This window comes from Colletotrichum abscissum (assembly GCF_030869225.1).
Source record: "Colletotrichum abscissum strain IMI 504890 chromosome Unknown Scaffold_7.1, whole genome shotgun sequence".
NCBI classification, from domain to species: Eukaryota; Fungi; Ascomycota; class Sordariomycetes; order Glomerellales; family Glomerellaceae; genus Colletotrichum; species Colletotrichum abscissum.
The window spans coordinates 930,197-950,606 of NW_026850514.1; the positions used below are offsets into that span (position 1 = coordinate 930,197).

At 55.1% G+C, this 20,410-nt stretch overlaps 6 protein-coding genes across 6 annotated transcripts; 2 read left to right on the forward strand and 4 right to left on the reverse strand.

The window, feature by feature from the left end:
• Positions 1-717: 717 nt before the first annotated feature.
• On the forward strand, positions 718-2,774 carry CABS01_03818 (glutamate decarboxylase; the record flags this gene model as incomplete). Its single annotated transcript, XM_060537190.1, has 5 exons — positions 718-998; positions 1,071-1,098; positions 1,162-1,185; positions 1,279-1,875; positions 1,950-2,774. 5 exons carry the CDS (start codon positions 718-720, stop codon positions 2,772-2,774), a joined length of 1,755 nt encoding a protein of 584 aa, XP_060391448.1.
• Positions 2,775-3,029: 255 nt separating this feature from the next.
• On the reverse strand, positions 3,030-6,424 carry CABS01_03819 (uncharacterized protein; the record flags this gene model as incomplete). Its single annotated transcript, XM_060537191.1, has 10 exons — positions 3,030-3,239; positions 3,349-3,483; positions 3,544-3,575; positions 3,616-4,182; positions 4,238-4,662; positions 4,711-4,838; positions 4,891-5,628; positions 5,814-5,857; positions 5,920-6,294; positions 6,355-6,424. The coding sequence occupies 10 exons, from the start codon at positions 6,422-6,424 to the stop codon at positions 3,030-3,032; spliced, it is 2,724 nt and encodes a 907-aa protein (XP_060391449.1).
• A 558-nt stretch (positions 6,425-6,982) lies between these two features.
• Positions 6,983-9,345, reverse strand: CABS01_03820 (transcriptional regulator; the record flags this gene model as incomplete). Its single annotated transcript, XM_060537192.1, has 7 exons — positions 6,983-7,034; positions 7,090-7,286; positions 7,340-8,124; positions 8,303-8,615; positions 8,795-8,812; positions 9,057-9,079; positions 9,216-9,345. 7 exons carry the CDS (start codon positions 9,343-9,345, stop codon positions 6,983-6,985), a joined length of 1,518 nt encoding a protein of 505 aa, XP_060391450.1.
• Positions 9,346-11,500: 2,155 nt separating this feature from the next.
• CABS01_03821 (xanthine dehydrogenase) lies at positions 11,501-15,728 on the reverse strand (the record flags this gene model as incomplete). The annotated part of the gene is made up of 3 exons (XM_060537193.1): positions 11,501-13,226; positions 13,277-15,478; positions 15,550-15,728. The coding sequence occupies 3 exons, from the start codon at positions 15,726-15,728 to the stop codon at positions 11,501-11,503; spliced, it is 4,107 nt and encodes a 1,368-aa protein (XP_060391451.1).
• A 1,584-nt stretch (positions 15,729-17,312) lies between these two features.
• On the forward strand, positions 17,313-18,967 carry CABS01_03822 (aldehyde dehydrogenase; the record flags this gene model as incomplete). The annotated part of the gene is made up of 4 exons (XM_060537194.1): positions 17,313-17,618; positions 17,686-17,740; positions 17,793-18,587; positions 18,681-18,967. The coding sequence occupies 4 exons, from the start codon at positions 17,313-17,315 to the stop codon at positions 18,965-18,967; spliced, it is 1,443 nt and encodes a 480-aa protein (XP_060391452.1).
• Positions 18,968-19,112: 145 nt separating this feature from the next.
• Positions 19,113-20,183, reverse strand: CABS01_03823 (NAD dependent epimerase/dehydratase; the record flags this gene model as incomplete). The annotated part of the gene is made up of 1 exon (XM_060537195.1): positions 19,113-20,183. The coding sequence occupies one exon, from the start codon at positions 20,181-20,183 to the stop codon at positions 19,113-19,115; it is 1,071 nt and encodes a 356-aa protein (XP_060391453.1).
• Between the last annotated feature and the right edge of the window lie 227 nt (positions 20,184-20,410).

The following is a 20,410-nucleotide window of genomic DNA, read 5'->3' on the forward strand; positions in this document are numbered from 1 at the left end:
CTCTCTCTTTCGGTCTCTCTTCCCAGAGCTCCCACTCCACGTCTCCATATCCGGTTCTCTCGGCCTTTCTCCCTCAACGATCCATTGGGCTGGGTGAAGTAGACGGAATGGGCTATGGGATTGGTGAGGATGGAGCTGTGACTGTAGCTGTCAAGTCTCTTTGACATGGTCCCAGCTCTACCGTCCACCCCGCCAGGAATGTACTCCAGAATGTACCTCAATGTAAGTTCAAGCTGCTTAGCTACCTTCATTCGGCACCCAAGTGTACCTAAGGTAGATAGGTAGGTAGCTAAATTCGGGTAGCTTCCTTGGTCCCGGTTCCAGTTCCAGTTCCAGCTCCTTGCCTTAGACTTGCAGGTGCAGGTGCAGGTGCAGATGCAAGCGCAGTGCCACGGCCGCCCTCCCAGCTCCGCTTGTTGCTTCCATGGCTTGGCCCTGTGAATGCCCCTCCTCCTCCTGTTCTCTTTCTTCTCCTTCTTCCCCCTCGCTCCCACTCCCAGATTCTCCCATTCTGCTTCTCTCCAACCTGTCCATTCGCCTCGGCCCAGTCTATAGGTCCAGCTCCAGCTCCAGCTTCGGCTCCAGTAAAAGGTCAACGGTCTCGACTTCATATAAACATCCTCCTCCGTCCGCTTCCCACCACGCTCAAAGCTCCCTTTCTCTCCTCGCACCACAGTTTTCTCACTCCAACACCCTCCGCTACTTCTTCACTTCAAAATGGTTCACCTCACAACCGTCAACACGCCCCCACACTCTGGCTCTACCTCCGGCGCCGAGGACTCGTCCGCCACCAGCCTCCGCCAGGTCCAGCAGCAGCTCAAGAAAGTCCAGCTCCAGCTCGCTGACCACGATGACTGCTACACCACGAGCGTCTATGGCTCTCGCTTCGCCAACCAGGATCTTCCCAAGAGCGAGATGCCCGAGAGCGAGATGCCCAAGGAGGTCGCCTACCGCATGATCAAAGACGAGCTCAGTCTCGACGGTAACCCCATGCTCAAGTAGGCCTCTCCTTTCGTCATATGCAGGAATCTCTTGTCATTTCTGGCCATCGTTAACCCCCGTCTTCATAGCCTGGCTTCCTTTGTGACAACTTACATGGTGAGTGAATACTTGACGAATCCAATAACCGTAGTGACATTCCGAGCTAACACCCCGCCCCAGGAAGAAGAAGCCGAGAAGCTCATGGTAAATAAATCCTCACCAACACCTTCTCCCTCATTATGCACCGCATACACGAACCCAGATCCCGAAAACTAACAATGGTATTCCCACGAACAGGCCGAGAGCTTCAGCAAGAACTTCATCGACTACGAAGAATACCCCGCCTCAGCAGACATCCAGAACCGCTGCGTCTCCATGATTGGCAAGCTCTTCCACGCCGACGTTGGCGCGGGCGAAGGCGTAGGCGCCGTTGGCACCTCATGCGTCGGCTCCTCTGAGGCCATCATGCTCGCCGTCCTCGCCATGAAGAAGCGCTGGAAGAACAAGCGCCAGGCCGAGGGCAAGTCCACTGAGCACCCCAACATTGTCATGTCCTCCGCCGTCCAGGTCTGCTGGGAAAAGGCCGCCCGCTACTTCGAGGTCGAGGAGAAGCTCGTCTACTGCGCGCCTGACCGCTACGTCATTGATCCCAAGGAGACGGTCGACCTTATTGACGAGAATACCATTGGTATCTGCGCCATCCTGGGTACCACCTACACGGGCGAGTACGAAGACGTCAAGGCTGTCAATGACTTGCTGATCGAGAAGAACCTCGATGTGCCTATCCACGTTGATGCTGCCAGCGGAGGTTTCGTCGCTCCCTTTGTCGTTCCTGATCTTGAGTGGGATTTCCGTCTCAAGAATGTCGTCTCCATCAATGTCTCCGGTCACAAGGTAATTTTCCTCTCTCGTGCTTCAATTACCGAGTATCAAACTTCTTGGTTCACTCACTTACACACAAACTACAGTACGGCCTCGTCTATCCTGGTGTCGGCTGGGTTGTCTGGCGCTCTGCCGAGTTCCTCCCCCAGGAACTCGTCTTCAACATCAACTACCTCGGCGCAGACCAGGCCTCCTTCACCCTCAACTTCTCAAAGGGCGCCTCACAGGTTATTGGTCAATACTACCAGCTCATTCGTCTCGGCAAGAAGGGCTACCGCGCCATCATGTCAAACCTCACCCGCACCGCAGACTACCTCTCCCAGTCCCTCGAGGTCCTCGGCTTCCGTATCATGTCCAAGCGCTCCGGCGAGGGTCTCCCCCTTGTCGCCTTCCGCCTTCCCGAAGTCCCCGCCGGCGCCGAGGGTGAGCCGGGCGTCCGCCACTACGACGAGTTTGCGCTCGCCCACCAGCTACGTGTCCGTGGCTGGGTCGTGCCCGCCTACACCATGGCGCCCAAGACCGACGACCTCAAGATGCTTCGCGTCGTCGTCCGTGAGGACTTTTCCAAGTCGCGCTGTGACGCCCTCATCACCGATATCAAGCTCTGCATGGGCCTGCTCGAGCAGATGGACCAGGACGGTGTCAAGAGGCAACAGGAGTACATCAACAAGCACCACCTCACCAGCTCGAAGTCAACCCACAACCATCCAAAGTTCAGAGTTTGTCCCCAAACCCCCCGGGTCCCGCGCGAACCCACCCAGGATGAGATTTCACTAACCATACCGTGTCTGAACAGAAGGAAAAGCATTCCCTACAGGGTAAGACTGGCAAAACGCATGCCATCTGCTAAGCCCTTCCGCGGTTGTTGTCATAAAGACGCAAACTACTTACGGCACGAAATAAACGATTGACACGACGCATACGATGGCTTCTCTGGTGCGGTGGCGGCAGGGGCAACTACGACGGCTTCAAGGCCGAACAAGGTTTGGGTAACGTAGGCTGGCAGTTGGGGATATATACTACACGAGAGGAGAGGAACGGTATTACTTTTTCTCGCACTTGTATTTTGCACAAGAGGTTTGTAGAGGGGAAAAGAATACACCAGTCATTGGATCTACTTGGGATGGTCATCAACTGAACGACCATATCTCTGTGACCTACTTACCTCAGGGCAAGTCAAACTTCAACTTCATCCGGTTCTCCTGCACCGTCTTCTCCAACTCTCCACCGTCATCAGCATAATGCGCCAAATTCAGCGCCAAATCCGCCCATGTATTGCACTCGTCGTCATGTCGGACATTGTAAGCGTCCACTGCCTGGTTGAAGCCCACGGTGACGAGCCACTCGAGCTCTTCGGCCGGGAACGGATGCTGGCTCTGTCAAGTGAAATCGCTCTTAGTGTTTTTGCCTGACAAAACATGCCGAACAACAGCGAAGAGGGGGGAGGGGGAGGACGGTTGAGCAGCAGAGGAAATGCAAACGCACCTTGCGAGAATCCCTCGCCACGTCGACGGCCTGCTTCATCAGCCTCTGCCCCAGCGCCGCATCGAGTGGTAATACGGCGTGGAACATGCACCGGATGTACTTTGCCAGCCTGTCGCCCTTCATCTTCTCGAGCTCCTAGATCTCGTTGACGATGACGCCTAGTGTGGAATAGAGAGCTGCGAGCAGTGGAAACACGGCATGGTAAGCAACGGTCTCCTCGTAGCCACCTATGATGGAAAACAATCCGTGGTGGGTTAGGCTGCTTACCTTGTCCAGGCAATTTGCCTCGCAGCGCAATGTCACCCATCGCCTTGAGCGTATTCACGTCCCGACACGTCACCGCCGTACGGATGATGAACCCCAGCTCATCAGTCTTCTTCAATGCCATGGCAGCCTCAAAATCAAACACCATTAAAGTTGCCAGTTTGGCCGTTAGATCGCTCTTCAGCCTCGTATCCAGACCATCGCTCATCTGCTTCTCCAGAGCTGCATGGTACGCCACGACATGCCTCCGCATGACGAGATAATGCTGGAGCTGCTGCTCGACGTTGTCTTCCGTCCGGGCGAGCGATACGAGAGCAGCGGCCGCGATGAAGTCGCAAAACATTGTCCTGAACGCGAGATCACTCGCAGCTTCAGCAGGGAGATCCTCTGGATAATGCTTCGCGATAGCGAGGCAGGTGTTGTAAAGTCGGATAAGATGCTTTACGTCCCAGCTGTCCGAGTGTTTGAGGCCGAGGTTATACGCGTTCTGGCAGAACCAGTCGAGTTCCTTGACGGTGAACAGCCGGTTACCATCCTTGTCCTTGAGGCCTCGCTGGATTGCCTCGATAGCTAAAAGACGACATGATCAGTCTGTGATGGACTCTGATGAATAATGCACTCTCACCTCCTTCAAAAAGCACAAGCACTTCCTCCACTGTACTCTGCCGCTCCCTAGCCCCCTTTTCGCTCTCAGCAATCGAGACAGCGAGTCGGATATTACACCGCAACAGCGCTGGCAAGTGAATCGGAGACGTCTCGCTGAACTCGAACTTCTCCACCAGCTGCTTCATGGCCTGCATCGCGCAGACCTTATCCCCAGCCTGTTGCGCCTCGAGGACGCAAGCATAAAGAAAATTAGGGTCCTCTGGCGCTGAGAGAGCTACTCTTTCCAGACACTGAGCAGCCAATTCTTGGTCGGATGAGCGGAGGGCAGCCTTGTACATGAGGTACCTCGTCATCGGTTCGTTTTGCGCTGTCTCGGACATGCCCTGAAAGACTTGCCGTGCCCTCTCGGCGTTGTTTCTTCCAAGGGCACAGAGAATGAGCTTTCTACGGTCGTCAGTGTACGTAGCTTGAGACTCCTGCGAAGATACGCACCTGCCAAGTCTCGACATATTCGCAGGTCCGCCATTTTGGAACAGAGGCTGCAGGGCTATTTGGCACCAGCCATCTGCGAAGTCGAAATGTCCCTGGTTGTAATTGACTTCGATCTTTTTCCAAATAAGCTACACCAATATTAGCATTTCTTCCTTTCCATCTTCCTTGGATCAAGCTCACAGTCAAAGCTCCGACTGCCGTAGAAGCCCCGAAAGGCTTGCTCAGGTTATCTTGGACGCCTACCAGAACCCCCATCAGCTCTTCTATGGCCCTCATACCATCTCTCTGCGTCGTCTCCACCCATATCCTCAACAATACCAGTCTATCGACCCACTCTTCGCGTCCAGAAGAGACAATAGTGCCCCTAAGCATCCCATCCACGACGCTCGTCGCCAACGTCGGGCTCTTATCGTGCAACTTTCGTGCGTGATGAACCAAGAGCTTAAAGTGCGCCTCGGAGAAGTTGAAAGAACGCACCATCCGCCTCAGAATATCAGCAAAGGCCTCAATGTCAAATATCTCGGCCGGCGCCTTCTGTAAGAGCTCCAAGCGAAGGAGGAGGACAATGGGTTTCTCGCCAATCTCGGACTCGATGTAGCTGACTAGGTCAAGTGCCTTTTCCGAGGACTCTGGCGTGCCGAGGCCCAGAAGCGCGTGAATCAGGGCTTGACAGACGGAGAGGCGCAGCTCGATAGCGTCGCGGGAGAGAAGCGACAGGTCCTGGGCGTTGATGATGTCGTACCCCCGTTCGAGCCACCTTACCGCCATGCCGAAATCTTCCTTCTTGGAGAGGTCTTTGCCTATCTCGAATAATATCTCTGTCATTTTCTCGGCCGAAGTAGGATCGAGCGCATTCGGCTGGAGGTGTCCCTTGCTGTACATGAACTCCATGACGGGAAAGTTATCCGTTTTCCAGGCCTATCTTCCACGGTCAGCTATAGGAGCGGCCGCATCATCAAACTCAAGAGCGAACTTGCCAGTGCTGCTCGGAGTATGAAGTATTCAGCGTCCAACTTTTTACATTCTTTCAAATCATCCGGTCCCAACATTTTGGCCTGTAGCTGACTTAATGTCGCGCTGTATCCCGCCCCCTTCTCGAATACAGTCTCGGCGAGCTTCAGAGCACTCGAGCTGGCACCGGCTTCATCTATACACCATGTAAGTAGCTTCCCTTTCGTCCCAAGGATTCCCGCTAAACTCCCGACTTACCAAGACACGTCTTCCCCGCCTTGAGCGCCAACTTCATCACATGCACCACATCCGCAAGCTGCGGCTCAGCACCGCTCGGAACACCCCTCGCGATGCTAATCATAAAGAAAGCATACGTCCTACTCCGCAACAAAAGCTTCTTCCTCGCAGCCGGTGCTGCCGCCGTCCCGTCCACATTATCACGACGTTGTCGGGTACACAGATTCCAAAGCTCCGTCCCCTTCTTGTCAAGCTCCGCCCTCTGGGATTTCGCTCTTGGACTACCAGAGAAACGGATAATCGTCTCGAGCTGGGGGTTAAGCTCCACGAGCAGGGCGTCGATGGAGAGGGTATCGTTTGCGGAGGGGAGGCGCGTCGAGAGGGCCTGAGAGAATGCTTTCAGACTACAGGTCAGCTTGCAGACCACGAAAGCTTCATCTGCGGGATGCTACGGACTTGCGAAGGAGTTGATCTTGTCAACGCTGCTGTTGCTTTTGGGCGACTTTGCGCACCGTTGAGGGGGCATTGTGCTTGGCGAGGGCAGGCCTGGGAGGTCGAGATCATGTGAACCAGGTGTTCACTTTGTGGAGAGCAAGTTGAGAGCGAATATTGGGCGTCGGGTGCATGACAATGAAAGCATTTCACTTCCTTGAGGAAAGAGCGAAGAGGTTGAAAAAGACCGAGAGGTGATACGATGCGAAAGTGGCAAGTGCCAAGTCATTCGCGACAGGCATAAATCTCGTATGCGCCTTCCTCGAAAGCACCTGTATCCGGACACGGGGTTACTCCCCCTAGACAAGCTTCTGACCCGGATCGGAAAGAACAGGACCTGAAGGACATGATGGGAAGCGATTACTTGAGGCTTCAAACAAGAAAATAAGGCTATACTAGATGTGCCTGTTATGTACTGGCGGTGGACCGTTCCTCCCGCCTATGCAGAAGAACGTTCAAAAATGCAACCGAACCGGAGAATGCTCTGGTATCCAATAACGCCTGCCTCCATTGATTTTGTGTTTCCAACCCCCCCCCCCCCCCCCTCCCCCAAACCAAGGTTTTCCAATAGGTCCCCCTGCAATGCAAACGATTACGGCCGGGCTGGATCGTTGGGCAAGAAGTTACCTACGATAAGTGTAGGGCTGTCTACTTGTCAGCTTCAAAAGGCGCGAGACTAGTGGGTGGGCAGATACCAACATTTTGTGGTTATCTCGTTGAATCATAAATGAGAAGCAGCAATGAACCACCGGGTCTGTCGCCTTGTCGTCTGGGTTCTTTAGTGTGCAGGCTGTAAGTAACGTATCGTGAGCGGGATCGAAGGCGATGGTTCCAAACTCTTCCCAGTATCGCACGAGAGACTCTTCCGTCAGAATCTCGTGAAGTGAGATCTTGCCCTATGATCTGGTTAGTTGCAACGTGACTTGCTTGAAATGACCACAACACGTACATCGCGTAGGTTCTCCACAGGCACGTGAAGAAGTTCAGCCATCTCATTATTGCCTCTGAAGATCTCTCCGGTTCTCCGCCAACAACACGCTGGCACCGCCATACTGGCAAATACACGGTCGTACTCCATGAGCTGTTTCTCGAACCACATTTCCACGTAGAGCAGCTCCATATCCGTCAGGGCTTGCGCCTTTTCGCGGAACTTGGGTCGGAATCGATCAATCGTTCGCAGAATCTTTTGCTTCGATGATGCAGCGATGTGGCCATCCAGGTACGTGCCTAGTCGCGCGTAGCCCTTGACGTAGTTGAAAGGCTTCAGCAGACCGGCCTCGTACTTGGCCTTTAATACACGGTCCATGCGCTCCTCAGGGGTGTCATTTCCTGACGGATCGGCCGCCTGGAGGTAGTATTCACGCGCCTTGTCTTTGTCGCCCTGAACGATGCTGCCTGGCCGTGATATCGCCTTGCCCTGCTCCAGGTTCTGTGGAGGCAGCATCTGCGAAAGCGCATTATTGCCATTGCTAGCACCGCCCCGGTTATTCCCATTATGATTTCCAAACGTCGGCAGCATATCGTTGGCGCCCGCGGTCCTGCTGAAAGCGGGGCTGTTTTGGGACTCGTCGGAGACGATGCCGCCGTCATCCAGTAAGCTCGTCTGCAGAAAGTCATTCAACAGGTTGAACTCGTGCGTGACTTCGGGGGCGATCAAGTAGTTGTTGGGGTGATAGCTTTGCATGTCGTGGTAGTGGTTCTGGGCCGTCAACCAGGCATCGGAGAATCCAGCGACTGTTCGACCGGGGCGCATCACGTTAGCTTCCGAGTCTCTCTCAAGTTGAGGCTGCTTGTTGTCCTTCTGTACTCCCTAGAGAGCGCAGACGCGTGCAAAAAGAGCAAGGAGCCCCCAAGTACGAACAGCACGGCACTGTGGAAAAGGGGGAGAACAAGCCCGCGGGTGAAGACCTACATTGGTTCACATTGCTGCCGTTTCCCGCCATGCCGGTGCCTGCCCCCGGTGACACGAGGTGCAGCGGGTTCCCCTGGCCCAGTACAGCGGCGCCAAAAGCAGCCGCCTTGCGGTCGAAAGGGGGCGGCGGGCCCATGGACCCGGTCGCAGATTGGTCGATGGAGCTTCTCGTGAGCTCAGATTGCGTTGTCTCGGACTCGTCGACAGCGGATGGCGCATGAGAGCTCTTGGCTTTTTTGGAATCGGCATCGCGGGGCTCATCGTGGCAGAGGTGGCCAATATTGCGCTTGATGCATCTTGTACATGGTCGTTCCTAGGCACAACATGTCAGCGGGTGTGGTACGAGCCAAAGAAACGGCATGCGCGCGCTCGCGCCTGCGCAGAGCTTCCAGGAAGCCGAGTGGACAGCGCGGGGAGACAGAGATAAACGGACGCCGCAGCAAGGCAGCCCGTCATGTGTCAAGGTTGTGTGAAGAAAGAGATCTTACATACGAGATCGCATGTCATATGCTATAGAGCAGGCAAGACACTATCCGTCAGCCATCTTTTCTCTTTCCCGCTTATTGTTTATTCAGGCCCTGCAGGTTTCCTTCTGCAGGGAGACGAAGTTGCGCGTATATGCAGGTAGGGGTTTCGTTGGTTGGCATAATCATCGCACGGCAGCAATCGCAGAGACATGATAGTGTCAACACCATGCGCGAAGCCGGGGAAGCAATGCCAGTTATGCTGTTTGGGTAAGGGCTATCTGACTTACAGATCGCCGGCAGTAGACGCAAGCTGGGAGGGCACATGACATTAGCTGGTGCTTCCGCACGACTTGCGGCACTGAGAGAAAGTCGCTGCAGCAGCTGCAATCGCAGTCTCAAGGGAGCCCGCGGACACAGCGCGCAGCTGTACGTGGGGTTCAACATACCGTGGTTGACCTTGCGGCGTTTTTTGGGGCTCTTGGCCGAGTGAGCATGGCCACCATTGTTCTCGGTCTTGTCACGCTTTTCCTTGTCGTCTTGCGCTTCGGACTTTACGTCTTTGCCGTTATCTGGCATGGCGAGAAACCCAGGACGGGTGACGGCAGCAGTTATGGGCGGTGGTGGTGGTAGTGGTAGGAGTGGTGGTGGTGGAGGGCGGGCTCGGAATCAGTTCAATGGGGCAGCGGCTCCCATTGGACCTCAAAGGTTACGCAGTAGACGAGGGTTCGCAGATCATTTGACACCGGGGGTGAATAATGCTAATCGACCGTGGTGTACTCTCGAGTGTCTGCGCAAAAGATTGGGCGTGGCGGGTTTCTGCAGACAGAGTGGTAGGGAAAACGAGGTTGTCGCGTGCGGGTAGCCGGCGGGCTGAGTTCGGCTATGGTTGCTTTGCTTTGCTTGCTTTCGGATTCGTCCCGCCTTGCAGTTCTCGAGTTGGACACAGATTGCAAGGGATCCGTTGGAAACTGCCGATCCTCTTTTCCAAGTTCCTAGGTAGTCCTCGTCCTCCTGGTACGTTCATTCGCTTCGGGTCCGGGGATCGCGGAATCGTGGGCGTTTTCAAGCGTGGTCGCAATTTGTGGTGTAGGTGTAGGTGTTGGTGTTTTGGTCGTGGTGGCTTCGGACAATCGCATGGAGAAGAAGAAAAAATGGGTGCGGGCTTTTGGCGCAATGAGCAAATGATGATCAGTCCCAAGGGAATGGGAAGGGAGCCGAACCAGGCGAGCCAGGCGAGAGGGAACCAACCTGGTACCTTGGCTGAAAGCTTCGCAGAAAAGGAAAAGGGAAAAAAACGACAACGGGCAGGCGGCGTATCCGTACCCAATTGCCATGGGAAGTGGGTTAGCTAATTGAGCACCCGGCATTCCTTCCCACCCACTTCGACACATTAGCCTTTGGGACGAGCCCAGGACAGGCAAGATCGATGTTGTTGTGTTCCTGGTAGTGGAAAGTACCTGACCCAAGCGGGGGATGCTACTTCGTCATCTCACACAACCTTCACTCACTCAATACTGCGTACGATTTCACTCATCAACCTCAATCGTGAGAAAACACTTCAATAAACTCTGAGGCTTACAGCCACAATCTTATTAGTAAATCACGACTCACGGCACGGTATCCAAGGCTGGGCGCAGCTGGGCAGAAGTGGGTTACAACCAGTAATCGTCATGTAATGAGGTATCCCCCCTCACCTAGCTGGTCGGACGTCGCCCGATGAGACAAGCAAAATGAGAGCGAGAGAGTCGCAGAGAGAAGCGGTAGGGGAGAGAATGCGATTTGGTTTCCCCGCCTTCTCCTTCATCCCGACTTGTCACCTTTTACCTCGGTGAAGTTCTCATCACGCACATTTAAGACTCGGTGACATTTTACGAAAAGGTACCTCGGTCAATCATCTGCCAATTCAAAGCAATGATATCACACCAGCACGCATGGCACAGACATTGCTAGAGGAACCCACCCGTCAATGCAGCTTCCCTTCTGCCCTACGAGCTATCTTTAGTCGCTGTTCCCGAAATCCCCTGAGCAGCTCCATCACCACCGTCGCATCAAACCAAACGGTAACTTCTTGGCTCTCGAAAACGTCAAGGCAAGCCCGCAAACCAAGTGGTCCTTCGTCCCATCTTCTTCTGGCTACAACGATTCAGCCAGTATTACTAGTGTACCTACCGTAGTCAATTTGCGCTCCAACGGCAGCGAAGCAGAATGGAAAAAGACCAACGGCTGAGAGCTAGTATTCTCCAGTCGCCTGCAGCATGCAATGTAATGTAAGCATGAAACCACAGCCCGCCATTCGGCCCAAGGTGGTTTTCTGCTTCGCTCTCTCGCACTCTCTTGCTTCCCCTCGGCCGCCCTGGTCCACGGCTTTCCAGCTGAGAGAAAATCACTACCGCTTCCAAGTTCGTGCTGCTTCATCCATCGCCCCGGCTACCCCGGCCCCAAAGTCGTCCCCCTCATCATCCCATCTCTCTGTGCTCACGGGACTTGGCGATTTGGGGGCGCATTCGAGATCGTGTGACGCATTGCTCTCCTGGGTACTTCGCAGTAATGGTTATGCAATACTACAAGGGGAGAATTGAATGAAGTGACACAATATAGTGTAAAATCTTCGTCAAGTTCGCCAGACTCTCTACGAATTGAACACCAAAAATTCGACACTTGAGCACCTAACCCCTCCAAGAAAACAAGAAAAGAATCCCATGCAAACCGAGAAAAGTCTTGGCGCCCGTTGCTAAATGGCTACGAAAAAGCTCTTCTCCCCCTCCTTCGGCAGCACCCTGGCCCTCCTCATAATCGGATCCTCGCAGCTTAGCCGGATCCTCTCGGGTGTAGCCGGGCTCTCCAACCTGAGCAGGCCATCCCCCTCCCGGTCCTCCCCGACCGTCGCCGCCACCCCGTACTGCGCCCTCGACGCCTTGAGCGCGTCGCGGATCGCAAAGAACACCGCGCTGCCCATGAACAGCGGCGGCTCGCCCACGCCCCGCGATCGCTGAATCGTCCGCAGGTCCTTCCACTCCACGTCCTTGAGCAGCGTCACGTTGAACTCTTGCGGAATGTCGCGGAACCCGGGGATCTTGTACGCTCCCGGACCCCGCGTGAAGAGGTTACCCGCCATCGGCCCGTTGCGGAGCCAGAGCGACTCCTCCATCGTGAAGAGGCCTAACCCTTGGACAAAGGCGCCCTGGATCTGGCCGTAGTCGAGCGCCGGGTTGATGGACTGCCCGACGTCCATCTTGATGTCGGCCCGGAGGCACGTCCACGTGCCGGTGAGTGTGTCAATCTCCACCTCGGCCGCCGTGACGCCCTGCGTGAAGTAGAAGAACATCTTGCCCCTGTTCTCGCCCCACGTGTACCCGATCTCCGGTGTCTTGTAGAACCCTTGCGCCGAGAGGTTCACTCGGTCAAAGTACGCGGCGTGCGCCAGATCCTTCATCGTCGCGCCGGGTCCCAGCTTCTCCCTGTACGGCGCCAGGCGCTCGTTGAGCTGCGCGCACGCGTTGTAGATGGCGTAACCGTTGAGGTCTGACGAGGCCGACGCGGCCGTCGCTGAGGCGTTGGCCACCGTGTTGGTCGCCGTCTCGGAGATGAAGACGTTGTCCAGCGGCACCTCGAGAGCTTGTGCGGCGATCTGCGTCATCTTCGTGTGCAGTCCCTGACCCATCTCCGTACCGCCGTGGGCCACCAGGACGGATCCGTCGTGGTAGATGTGTACGAGAGCGCCCGCCTGGTTTAGGAAGAGGGCAGTAAAGGAGATACCGAACTTTGTCGGGATGATGGCTAGGCCGCGCTTGCGCCACTTATTGCCATCGTTGAAGCGCCGGATAAGCTCTCTCCGCAGCTCGTACTTTGCCTCGTCCTGAACTTGCTTGTACATCAGTGGTACGTGCCAGTCAGTCAGGGGCTGGTTGAAATGCGTCGGCTCCAACGGCTTGTAGAAGTTGATCTCACGGAACTTCTCGACTGGCATGCCCAATCGATCCGCAACCTCCTCCATGTAAGTCTCGGCAATGAACATGCCCTGAGGTCCGCCAAATCCTCTAAAGGCCGTGTTCGACATGGTGTTGGTCTTGCACAGCCGGCCGCGGATGAAGACGTTGGGAATCCTGTAGCAGCCGTCCGAATGGGACATTGCTCGCTCGCAGACGGCCGCGCTCAAGTCGAATGTCCAGCCGGCGTTATTGAAGACGTCGAGATCCAGCGCTTGTATCTTGCCGTCCTTGTTCACGCCGACCTTCCATCTGCCCAAGAACGGATGGCGCTGCCCCGAAGTGACCATGTCCTCTTCTCTCGTCAGCATGTAGCGACACGGCCGCCTAGTTTTCCTCGCTGCGAGCGCGAGCGGTGCGCTCAGTTGGATTGATCTCGTCTCCTTGCCTCCGAAGCCACCACCAAGTCGCTTGACGCGAACGACGATTTTATTTGCTGCTACGCCCGTCATCCGAGCAACAAAGACTTGTCTGCAAGCTGTTAGTACAAAAACCACAGATTTAATGAAGAGTGAGCTTACGTCTCGTTGGCGTTTTGGGTGCTGGAAAACACCTCCATCTCGCCATCCTCGAGCTTGGGGACTACCAATGAAGCCTGCGTCTCGAGATAGAAGTGCTCCTGGCCACCCATTCGCGCCGTGCCGGTGAAGATGTGATCGCAGTTCTTGAATGCCTCTTCAGTGTCGCCGTTCTTGATCTCTCGGTAGTAGTTGTGGAAGCTGTCCTTTTCGATCGCTTCTTCGATTGTCAGGATTGATGGCAGGTCCTCATACTCGACCTTGACTGCACGTGCGGCCTCGGCTGCCCTCGACGCTGAAGTAGCCAAAATCATAGCGATGGGCTGACCAGCAGTATGGACCTCGCCTTCGGCAAAGAAGAGCTCGTCAAAGTGGGGAGCGCCCCAGCGGTTCTGCTCAGGTGAATCGACGTCGCCCTTGTCGATATAATCGACGACACCAGCCATGTTTAGTGCGGGAGAGTAGTCGATCGACTTGATCTTTGCGTGAGCTTTTGTCGACAGCACGAAGCAGCCATGCAGCTCGTTCTTCGCCACCGGTATGTCGTCGATGTATTGGGCCTCTCCAGTGACTTGCTTCAGAGCGGCAACATGGCTCTTGGACTTGCCCACGGTCTCCTGCTCGTACGCAGCAGCCGCGCCGTGGTCTTCGGTTCCGCCAGAGATGCCACGCTCAAGTTCGTCGACCGCCTCGATATCTATATGCTCGCTCTTCCCACCGAGATTGGCGATGACGTCGTGGTAGAAACGGTAGAAGAAGCTGAAGGCGAGCGCCTTTCGGTACGAAGCCATGCCTCCCGGAACGCTGAATTGCAGATCAAAGTCGGTTCCCAAGGCATTCATTGCTCCTTCGAGGGTCTCGAGCTCGGCAATGCGCTTGCCCACCAAGTACTCCATGGTGTTCTTCGCGGCTACTGTCATGGCCGCCATTCCACCATAGATGAGGTTGCACTCGGTCACTACGCCATCGTCGTCCATCTTGATCCGTAGAGCACCGGTCACGATGGCAATGTCGTCGTCTTTCCTCTTGGCCTGCTTGTATGCTCTGAAGAACTCATTCTTGGCAGCCGTCACGGGTATCCTGATGGAAGCAATGATGGCGTCTTGAGGAAGTGCTGTACGTCGGTATCCTGTGAAGAACTGTGACATGGGAATCTCGGTCTCTTCGCTCTGAGACTTGGCCACCAAGACGGCATTGGCTGCCCAGAGTACCGGGTTCAAGTCTGAGATGGGCGATGCAGTAACCAAATTCCCGGCAGGGGTACCAACATTGCGAATCTGTCTGCCAGCAAAGTACTTGAGTTGCTTGTAAATGCCCTCAAACACCTGGCCGCGAGCGTCTCCATAGTGACGCGTTGCCACTTTGCTGATGTGCTCCAAGTCTGTCAGGACGACGTTTCCTCCAATCTCTAGATGGTCATCCTTGAATTCGTACTGTCGCAATTCGGCAATGTCCCCAACGAAAACGGAGACGGGGTATTGTGCCGCCTTGAACTTTACTTCAATCTGGGTTTCGGTGCTGCCACCGATAATCTTGGCTGCAGGGTGTATGCTCTTGATATCCAGCAGCTGCTGAAGTGTTACTGGCCTGTACCACTTCTTCCTCTTGTTGCCGAACGAAAGCGGCCTCATCTCGTGCTTCTTGAGGGCGGGTGGGAAGATGAGTTCGGTATCAGGGTTGTACTCGATGAAGCCGGGGGGCGTGAATCTCTTGATAGGTTGGTCATCAAGCTTTGCCTTGTCCATGCAGCATCCGCCCTCCTTCTTCTCGCCGTTGCCATTCTCCATGCAGCAGCCCGAACCACCGTTCGTCCTCGCCTTTCCACATCCCCTCTCGACGCTAAATGTCTGCGCGGCCTCGAGAATAGGCTTGTAGCCGGTACATCTGCACAAGTTGCCATCGAAGGCTTCCTCGATGTCTTCTTCCGAGGGCGAGTCGTTGTTACGTAGCAGAGCGTACAAGCTCATGACAATGCCGGGGGTGCAGAAACCACACTGACTGCCGTTGCTCTTCGCCACGCGCTCCTGGGTGGGGTGTGGCCTCTTTGTGTTTCCGATGCCCTCGATGGTGATTACGTGCTTGCCGTCGACACTGGCTAGGGGTGCCAGACAAGCGTTTACGCTCGCATGGTAGATCTGCTTCGTCGTCGGATTGAACTGGGAGATGACGACGGTGCAGGCACCGCAACCGCCTTCGCCACATCCACTGATGGGTGTTAGTGTGTGTCATGATTGCTTCAATCTCCTGCGGGCCAGAAAGCTAGGGCCTGGACATACAGCTTGGTTCCCGTCAAACCGATGCCTCGCAAGTACTCCAAAAGAGTTACCTCGGGGTCAATCTCGTCTAGCACGACCCGGGTGCCATTGAGGTAGAAGCGAATGGTATCGTCAAAGTTGGTTGTGAGCGAGTTCAAAGGCCCAACATCCCGCTCGGGGGAGATGGCGATAGGCGCCATGTTGCCAGGAAGCTGCCGAGAACCAGTTCACAGTGAGATGTGATATCAGGTAAGTCCTTAGCACGCTTCGAAGGTCTTTGGGTAGGAGGATGAGGAGGGAGGGAAAGGAGAGGGAAAGGAGAGAAAAGGAAAGGGGTGTAGGTGCGCTTAGGATGGTGGGAGAGAGACAACCCCGCAGCTTTATTGTAGAAAGAGAGGCGAAGACGATGCTAATTCAGGTTGAGCCAAGCCTCTGTAGGTACCTAGGAGTAGTGTTTGCTGCAGAATGGGCCACTTGCCAGCCAGTCATACTTGTGTACGGAGTATATGTGTGTCTATTTACTGCATTCCGCTCGCCTATATCCGTGGGAACAAATGTTTGCAAATATTAACGGGCGGTATTCTCTCTGGTTTCTGATTCCATGTGCTCAGTGATTGCTGTGGCAAGACAAAACAAAAGCTGTCGGGTGTCGCTGACATGTTGGCTGCGGTTTGCGACGGGCGTCTGGCGAATCAGAGGGCCCAAGTTTGAGCTTATCAGCGGATCCCGCCAATCTGCATCTGCGATTTTGGTGGGATGCGTTATCGTTATCGGCCCTCCCCCTCCTCCCCACTAAGGCCGGTGCTTCCCCGCCACTGAGACATCGTCTTTCAGTTGAAGCCATGAGCACTGAAAGATCCGTGCAGCCCCGCTGCGCTTCATGCCGTTCACCAGCGGCCCCTCTGTCGGCCGGCTCCGTTTCCCCTTGGTCGGCATCTTCCACCCTGCGTGCCTGCATCGCCAGAAGGTCCAGACATGCAATTTGTTCCATCTGGCACCGATTCCCATCTTGATCCCCTGCATACCATGTACGATTGTACCTTATCCAACGAGTCGAATGCACTCAGAGATGCTATGCGACTCTGTAGCTTATACTGTACGCATCAACGAGGATCGATCGGCACATGGCTCGTCATAGGTATACAACGCTCAATCCACGCTCCGCAACCAAGTCTACCTTACCTCGGTGAGGATGAAGCAATGCTCCCGACCCAAAGCTCACCTCCGCTCACCTCTGCTCACCGATATTCACCGATATACACCGAAAATGATTAGATGACAGACGGGCATCCCAGCCCTCCGTCACCGAGAATGATTCATCAACACTCCGGCGCTGACAAACCCCCTCCACCAACCTCTGTCATCTATCCCCAGCCGTTCACACAACTCTTTTACCCCGATCCCCGGCAAATCCTTCCAAGATTATATTGCTTACCCCAGAGGATGCGGGCTGAGGAACGGGGAGAGTTGCTTATTGCAGGCCCCCCGCGGCTCCATCTTTGTCTATCTCAACTGCCGTCAAACCTAAATCCTCCGCCGTGTCAGCAGCCCGGCACCAAATCCGGAACGCCTAAGGCCGATTGACATCGCCGATAGCTCGAACCCCTCCCTTCTCCGCAGGAACATGGAGCAGCGTGGCATTTCGGCTGCGTTCCAGCTATACCGGCTGAGACAAGTTTTTGGCTCTTCGACGGTGCAATGACCGAGGTAGAGAGTAGATATAGCTTTGCCGACACGTCGATTCTTAAGCTGGCATATCTGCCTCTTCAGAACTCTCCGCAGCCATGGGATACCTGCTTGATTCGACAGCGGACAACATGAAGTTCTACAACGTCATCAACGGCGAGCGCCGTGGGAGCGATAACCACCACCAATGCACAGATCCCCGCACCGAGGAACCGCTCTGGGATGCTCCCCTTGCCACGACGCAGGATCTTGAGGAAGCCGTTGCAGCCGCCCAGAAGGCCCTCAAGACTTGGTCCAAGACTGCGATCGAAGAGAGATCCAATCTCTTGCGCAAGATTGTGGAGGTTTATACCACCCACAAGGATGAGCTGAAAGAAATCGTCATGAAAGAGACGGGGAAATCGGTAATACCATAACCTTTATCATAAAATCAATCCAATGATGAGAATACTGATGATTCGTGGCGTTTAGAGTCTCATGGCCGACATTGAAATCACAAATACTTGCAATCAAACCTCGTACTATTGTATGCCTGCACTGTTCTCTTGAGTTGACTCGCTCATACTTACAATTAACAGCAAATGTTCACCTCGAAGATGAAGTCACTTTCGAGGACGACAACATCAAGATCGTCGCCACTCACCAACCACTGGGTATCGTGGGGGCTATCTGTCCTTGGAACTTCCCTCTCATCTTGTCAAACATCAAAGTGGCATCCTCGCTCATCACCGGCAACTGCATCATCGTCAAACCCTCGCCCTTCACTCCGTATTCTGTCATGAAATCCATCGAGCTGCTCATCGACGTCTTTCCTCCCGGTGTCGTACAGGTAGTCAACGGCGGCGTCGACTTGGGTATCGCAATGACCTTGCATCCAGGCATCGCCAAGATCAGCTTCACCGGGACAATTGCCACAGGAAAGAGCGTCATGGCGAGCTGCGCAAAGACGCTCAAGCGCTTGACCTTGGAGCTAGCGGGCAACGACGCGGCGATCGTGACTGACGACATTGACATTGCAAAGGTGGCAGGACAGGTCGCGCAAGGATGCTTCTTCAACGCCGGGCAGATGTGCGTCGCAACGAAGCGAGTTTACGTCCACGATTCGGTGTATGAAAAGTTCCTGGATGCCTTCAAGAGCGCAGTTGCCGAGAAATATGTCATCACCAAGGATGCCCACGCACCCAGTTTGTTCGGCCCCGTCTCGAACAAGATGCAGTATAATGTTGTCAAGGATATTTATGACCACTACAAGAAGAATGGCTTCAATATGATTGCTGCGGATCATCCCGAAGACTCCAAAGGCTTCTGGATACCCCCGACCATTGTCACAAAGCCTCCTGATGACTCTATTTTGGTCAAGGAAGAACAATTTGGTGAGCCGGCTAATCTTTTCCCGAGTGTCTTGAGCTAGATACCGCCTCTCTCTGCTCTCACGCACAAGCTAATTATGCTGACTATGCCACCAGGCCCGATAGTACCCATCTTATCTTGGACAGAGGAAGACGAGTTGTTCCAGCGAGTCAACCTGGCCAACGCTGGTCTCGGGTCGTCTGTCTACTGCCGCGATCTAGGCCGTGCCGAGAGCCTCGCCCGGAGGGTGGAGGCGGGAACAGTCGCTATCAACCTCCCCGAGATACCGCACCACGGAGGTTACTTCTCCGGCATGAAGGACAGCGGCCATGGGGGCGAGATGGGCAAACACGGCCTTCATTCATACTGTTACACGCAAAGTCTGCAATTTGGCAAGAGTTGATCAACCCGACAAGATGGCAAACAAGCGTTTAAGAAGACTTATTACATGCTACTTTAAGCGTGTTACTGTAGCCAGAGACTCGTACCAATAGTCTAGTCTCGCTAAGACGTAGTACATACAAATGGACCCAATATTTTCACACCACTCAAGCAGTCTTTGCGCGATTCTCAAGCTCGACGAATTGCACCGCAGTATCCCCAATGGTATCCTCCAACTTCCTATACTCCATCCCAAGAACCTTCTCCGCCAACGACGCATCGACCCCAAACATGCCCTCCGCCAGCGCCGTCTTGGCCGGGTCCCCCTTTGGTATCCGCCCTTCCCACTGCGGCAGCTTCTCCCTCAAAATATTCGCCAGTCGCTGGTTCGACACGCCCCCGGGACTCACCAGGAACCTCTTCCCGCCCGCCTCGGGCGTCGTCGCTGCCAGCAGGTGCGCGCGCGCGACGTCCCGCACGTCGACGTACAGGTGCAGCATCTCAGGCGGGACCGGCGATTCCTTGGTGAGTGACGGCCCGCAGAAGTTCTGGTAGAGCATGTGGTTGCTCTCGTTGAGGTACTGCGGGGAGGCCGTCGCCGAGACGTCGTAGAGGGGTCCGTAGACGATGGGCGGGCAGATTGTGACGAGGTCGAAGGCGGGTTTCGGTTCGGAGGAGAGGAAGGCCCAGGCTGCCTTTTCTGCGAATTTCTTGCTGGCGACGTAGGGTATCGCGGGGTGCGTTGACGCCTCTGCGTCCTCCCTCGATACGCCGAGCCAGTCCTTCTCGCTGTAAATCTTGGGCGGGTCGGAGATGGGGGGCTTGGTGATCTCGATCACGGCGGCCATGGAGCTCGTGACGATGACTCTCTTCACGGTCGGCGCCTTGCGCACCACGCCCTGTAGGATCTCGGTCGTGCCCTTGACGGCTGGGTCGAGGAAGTCGGCGTTAGAGTTGCCCTTGCGGAAGTTGAAGGGCGAGGCCGTGTGGAGGACGACGTCAAAGGGCGCATGGTCCGAGACGAGGACGGTATCAAAGGCGCCCGGAGCGGCGATGTCCGGCACCAGGGCGAAGTCGAGCTGCGTGGAGGGGTAGGAGGCGAAGGTCTTGTGGAGCTGGTCGACGGAGGACTGGGAGCGGACGACGGCGCGAACGGAGTGGCCTGCTGCGAGAAACTGGGCGAGGATGTGTTGGGCTATGAAGCCGTTTGCGCCGGTAAGGAGGACGCGGAGAGGCATGTTGGGGAGGCTTGTTGTGATGATGACTATTTACTCTTGGTATTGGCGTTTGGGATCTAGCAACCACCCTCTGGCTTCAATGTGATTGTTGAGCTTCATTCTGAGCTTCTTTATAATAGCGTTCGCAGCGCTGCCGGAACAGTTCCGACCCCTCCGATGACATGTGGAAACTTGCCATCACAGCAAGCATAGCTCCATGACTCGCAGCAGCTTTCCACCTTCCTCCT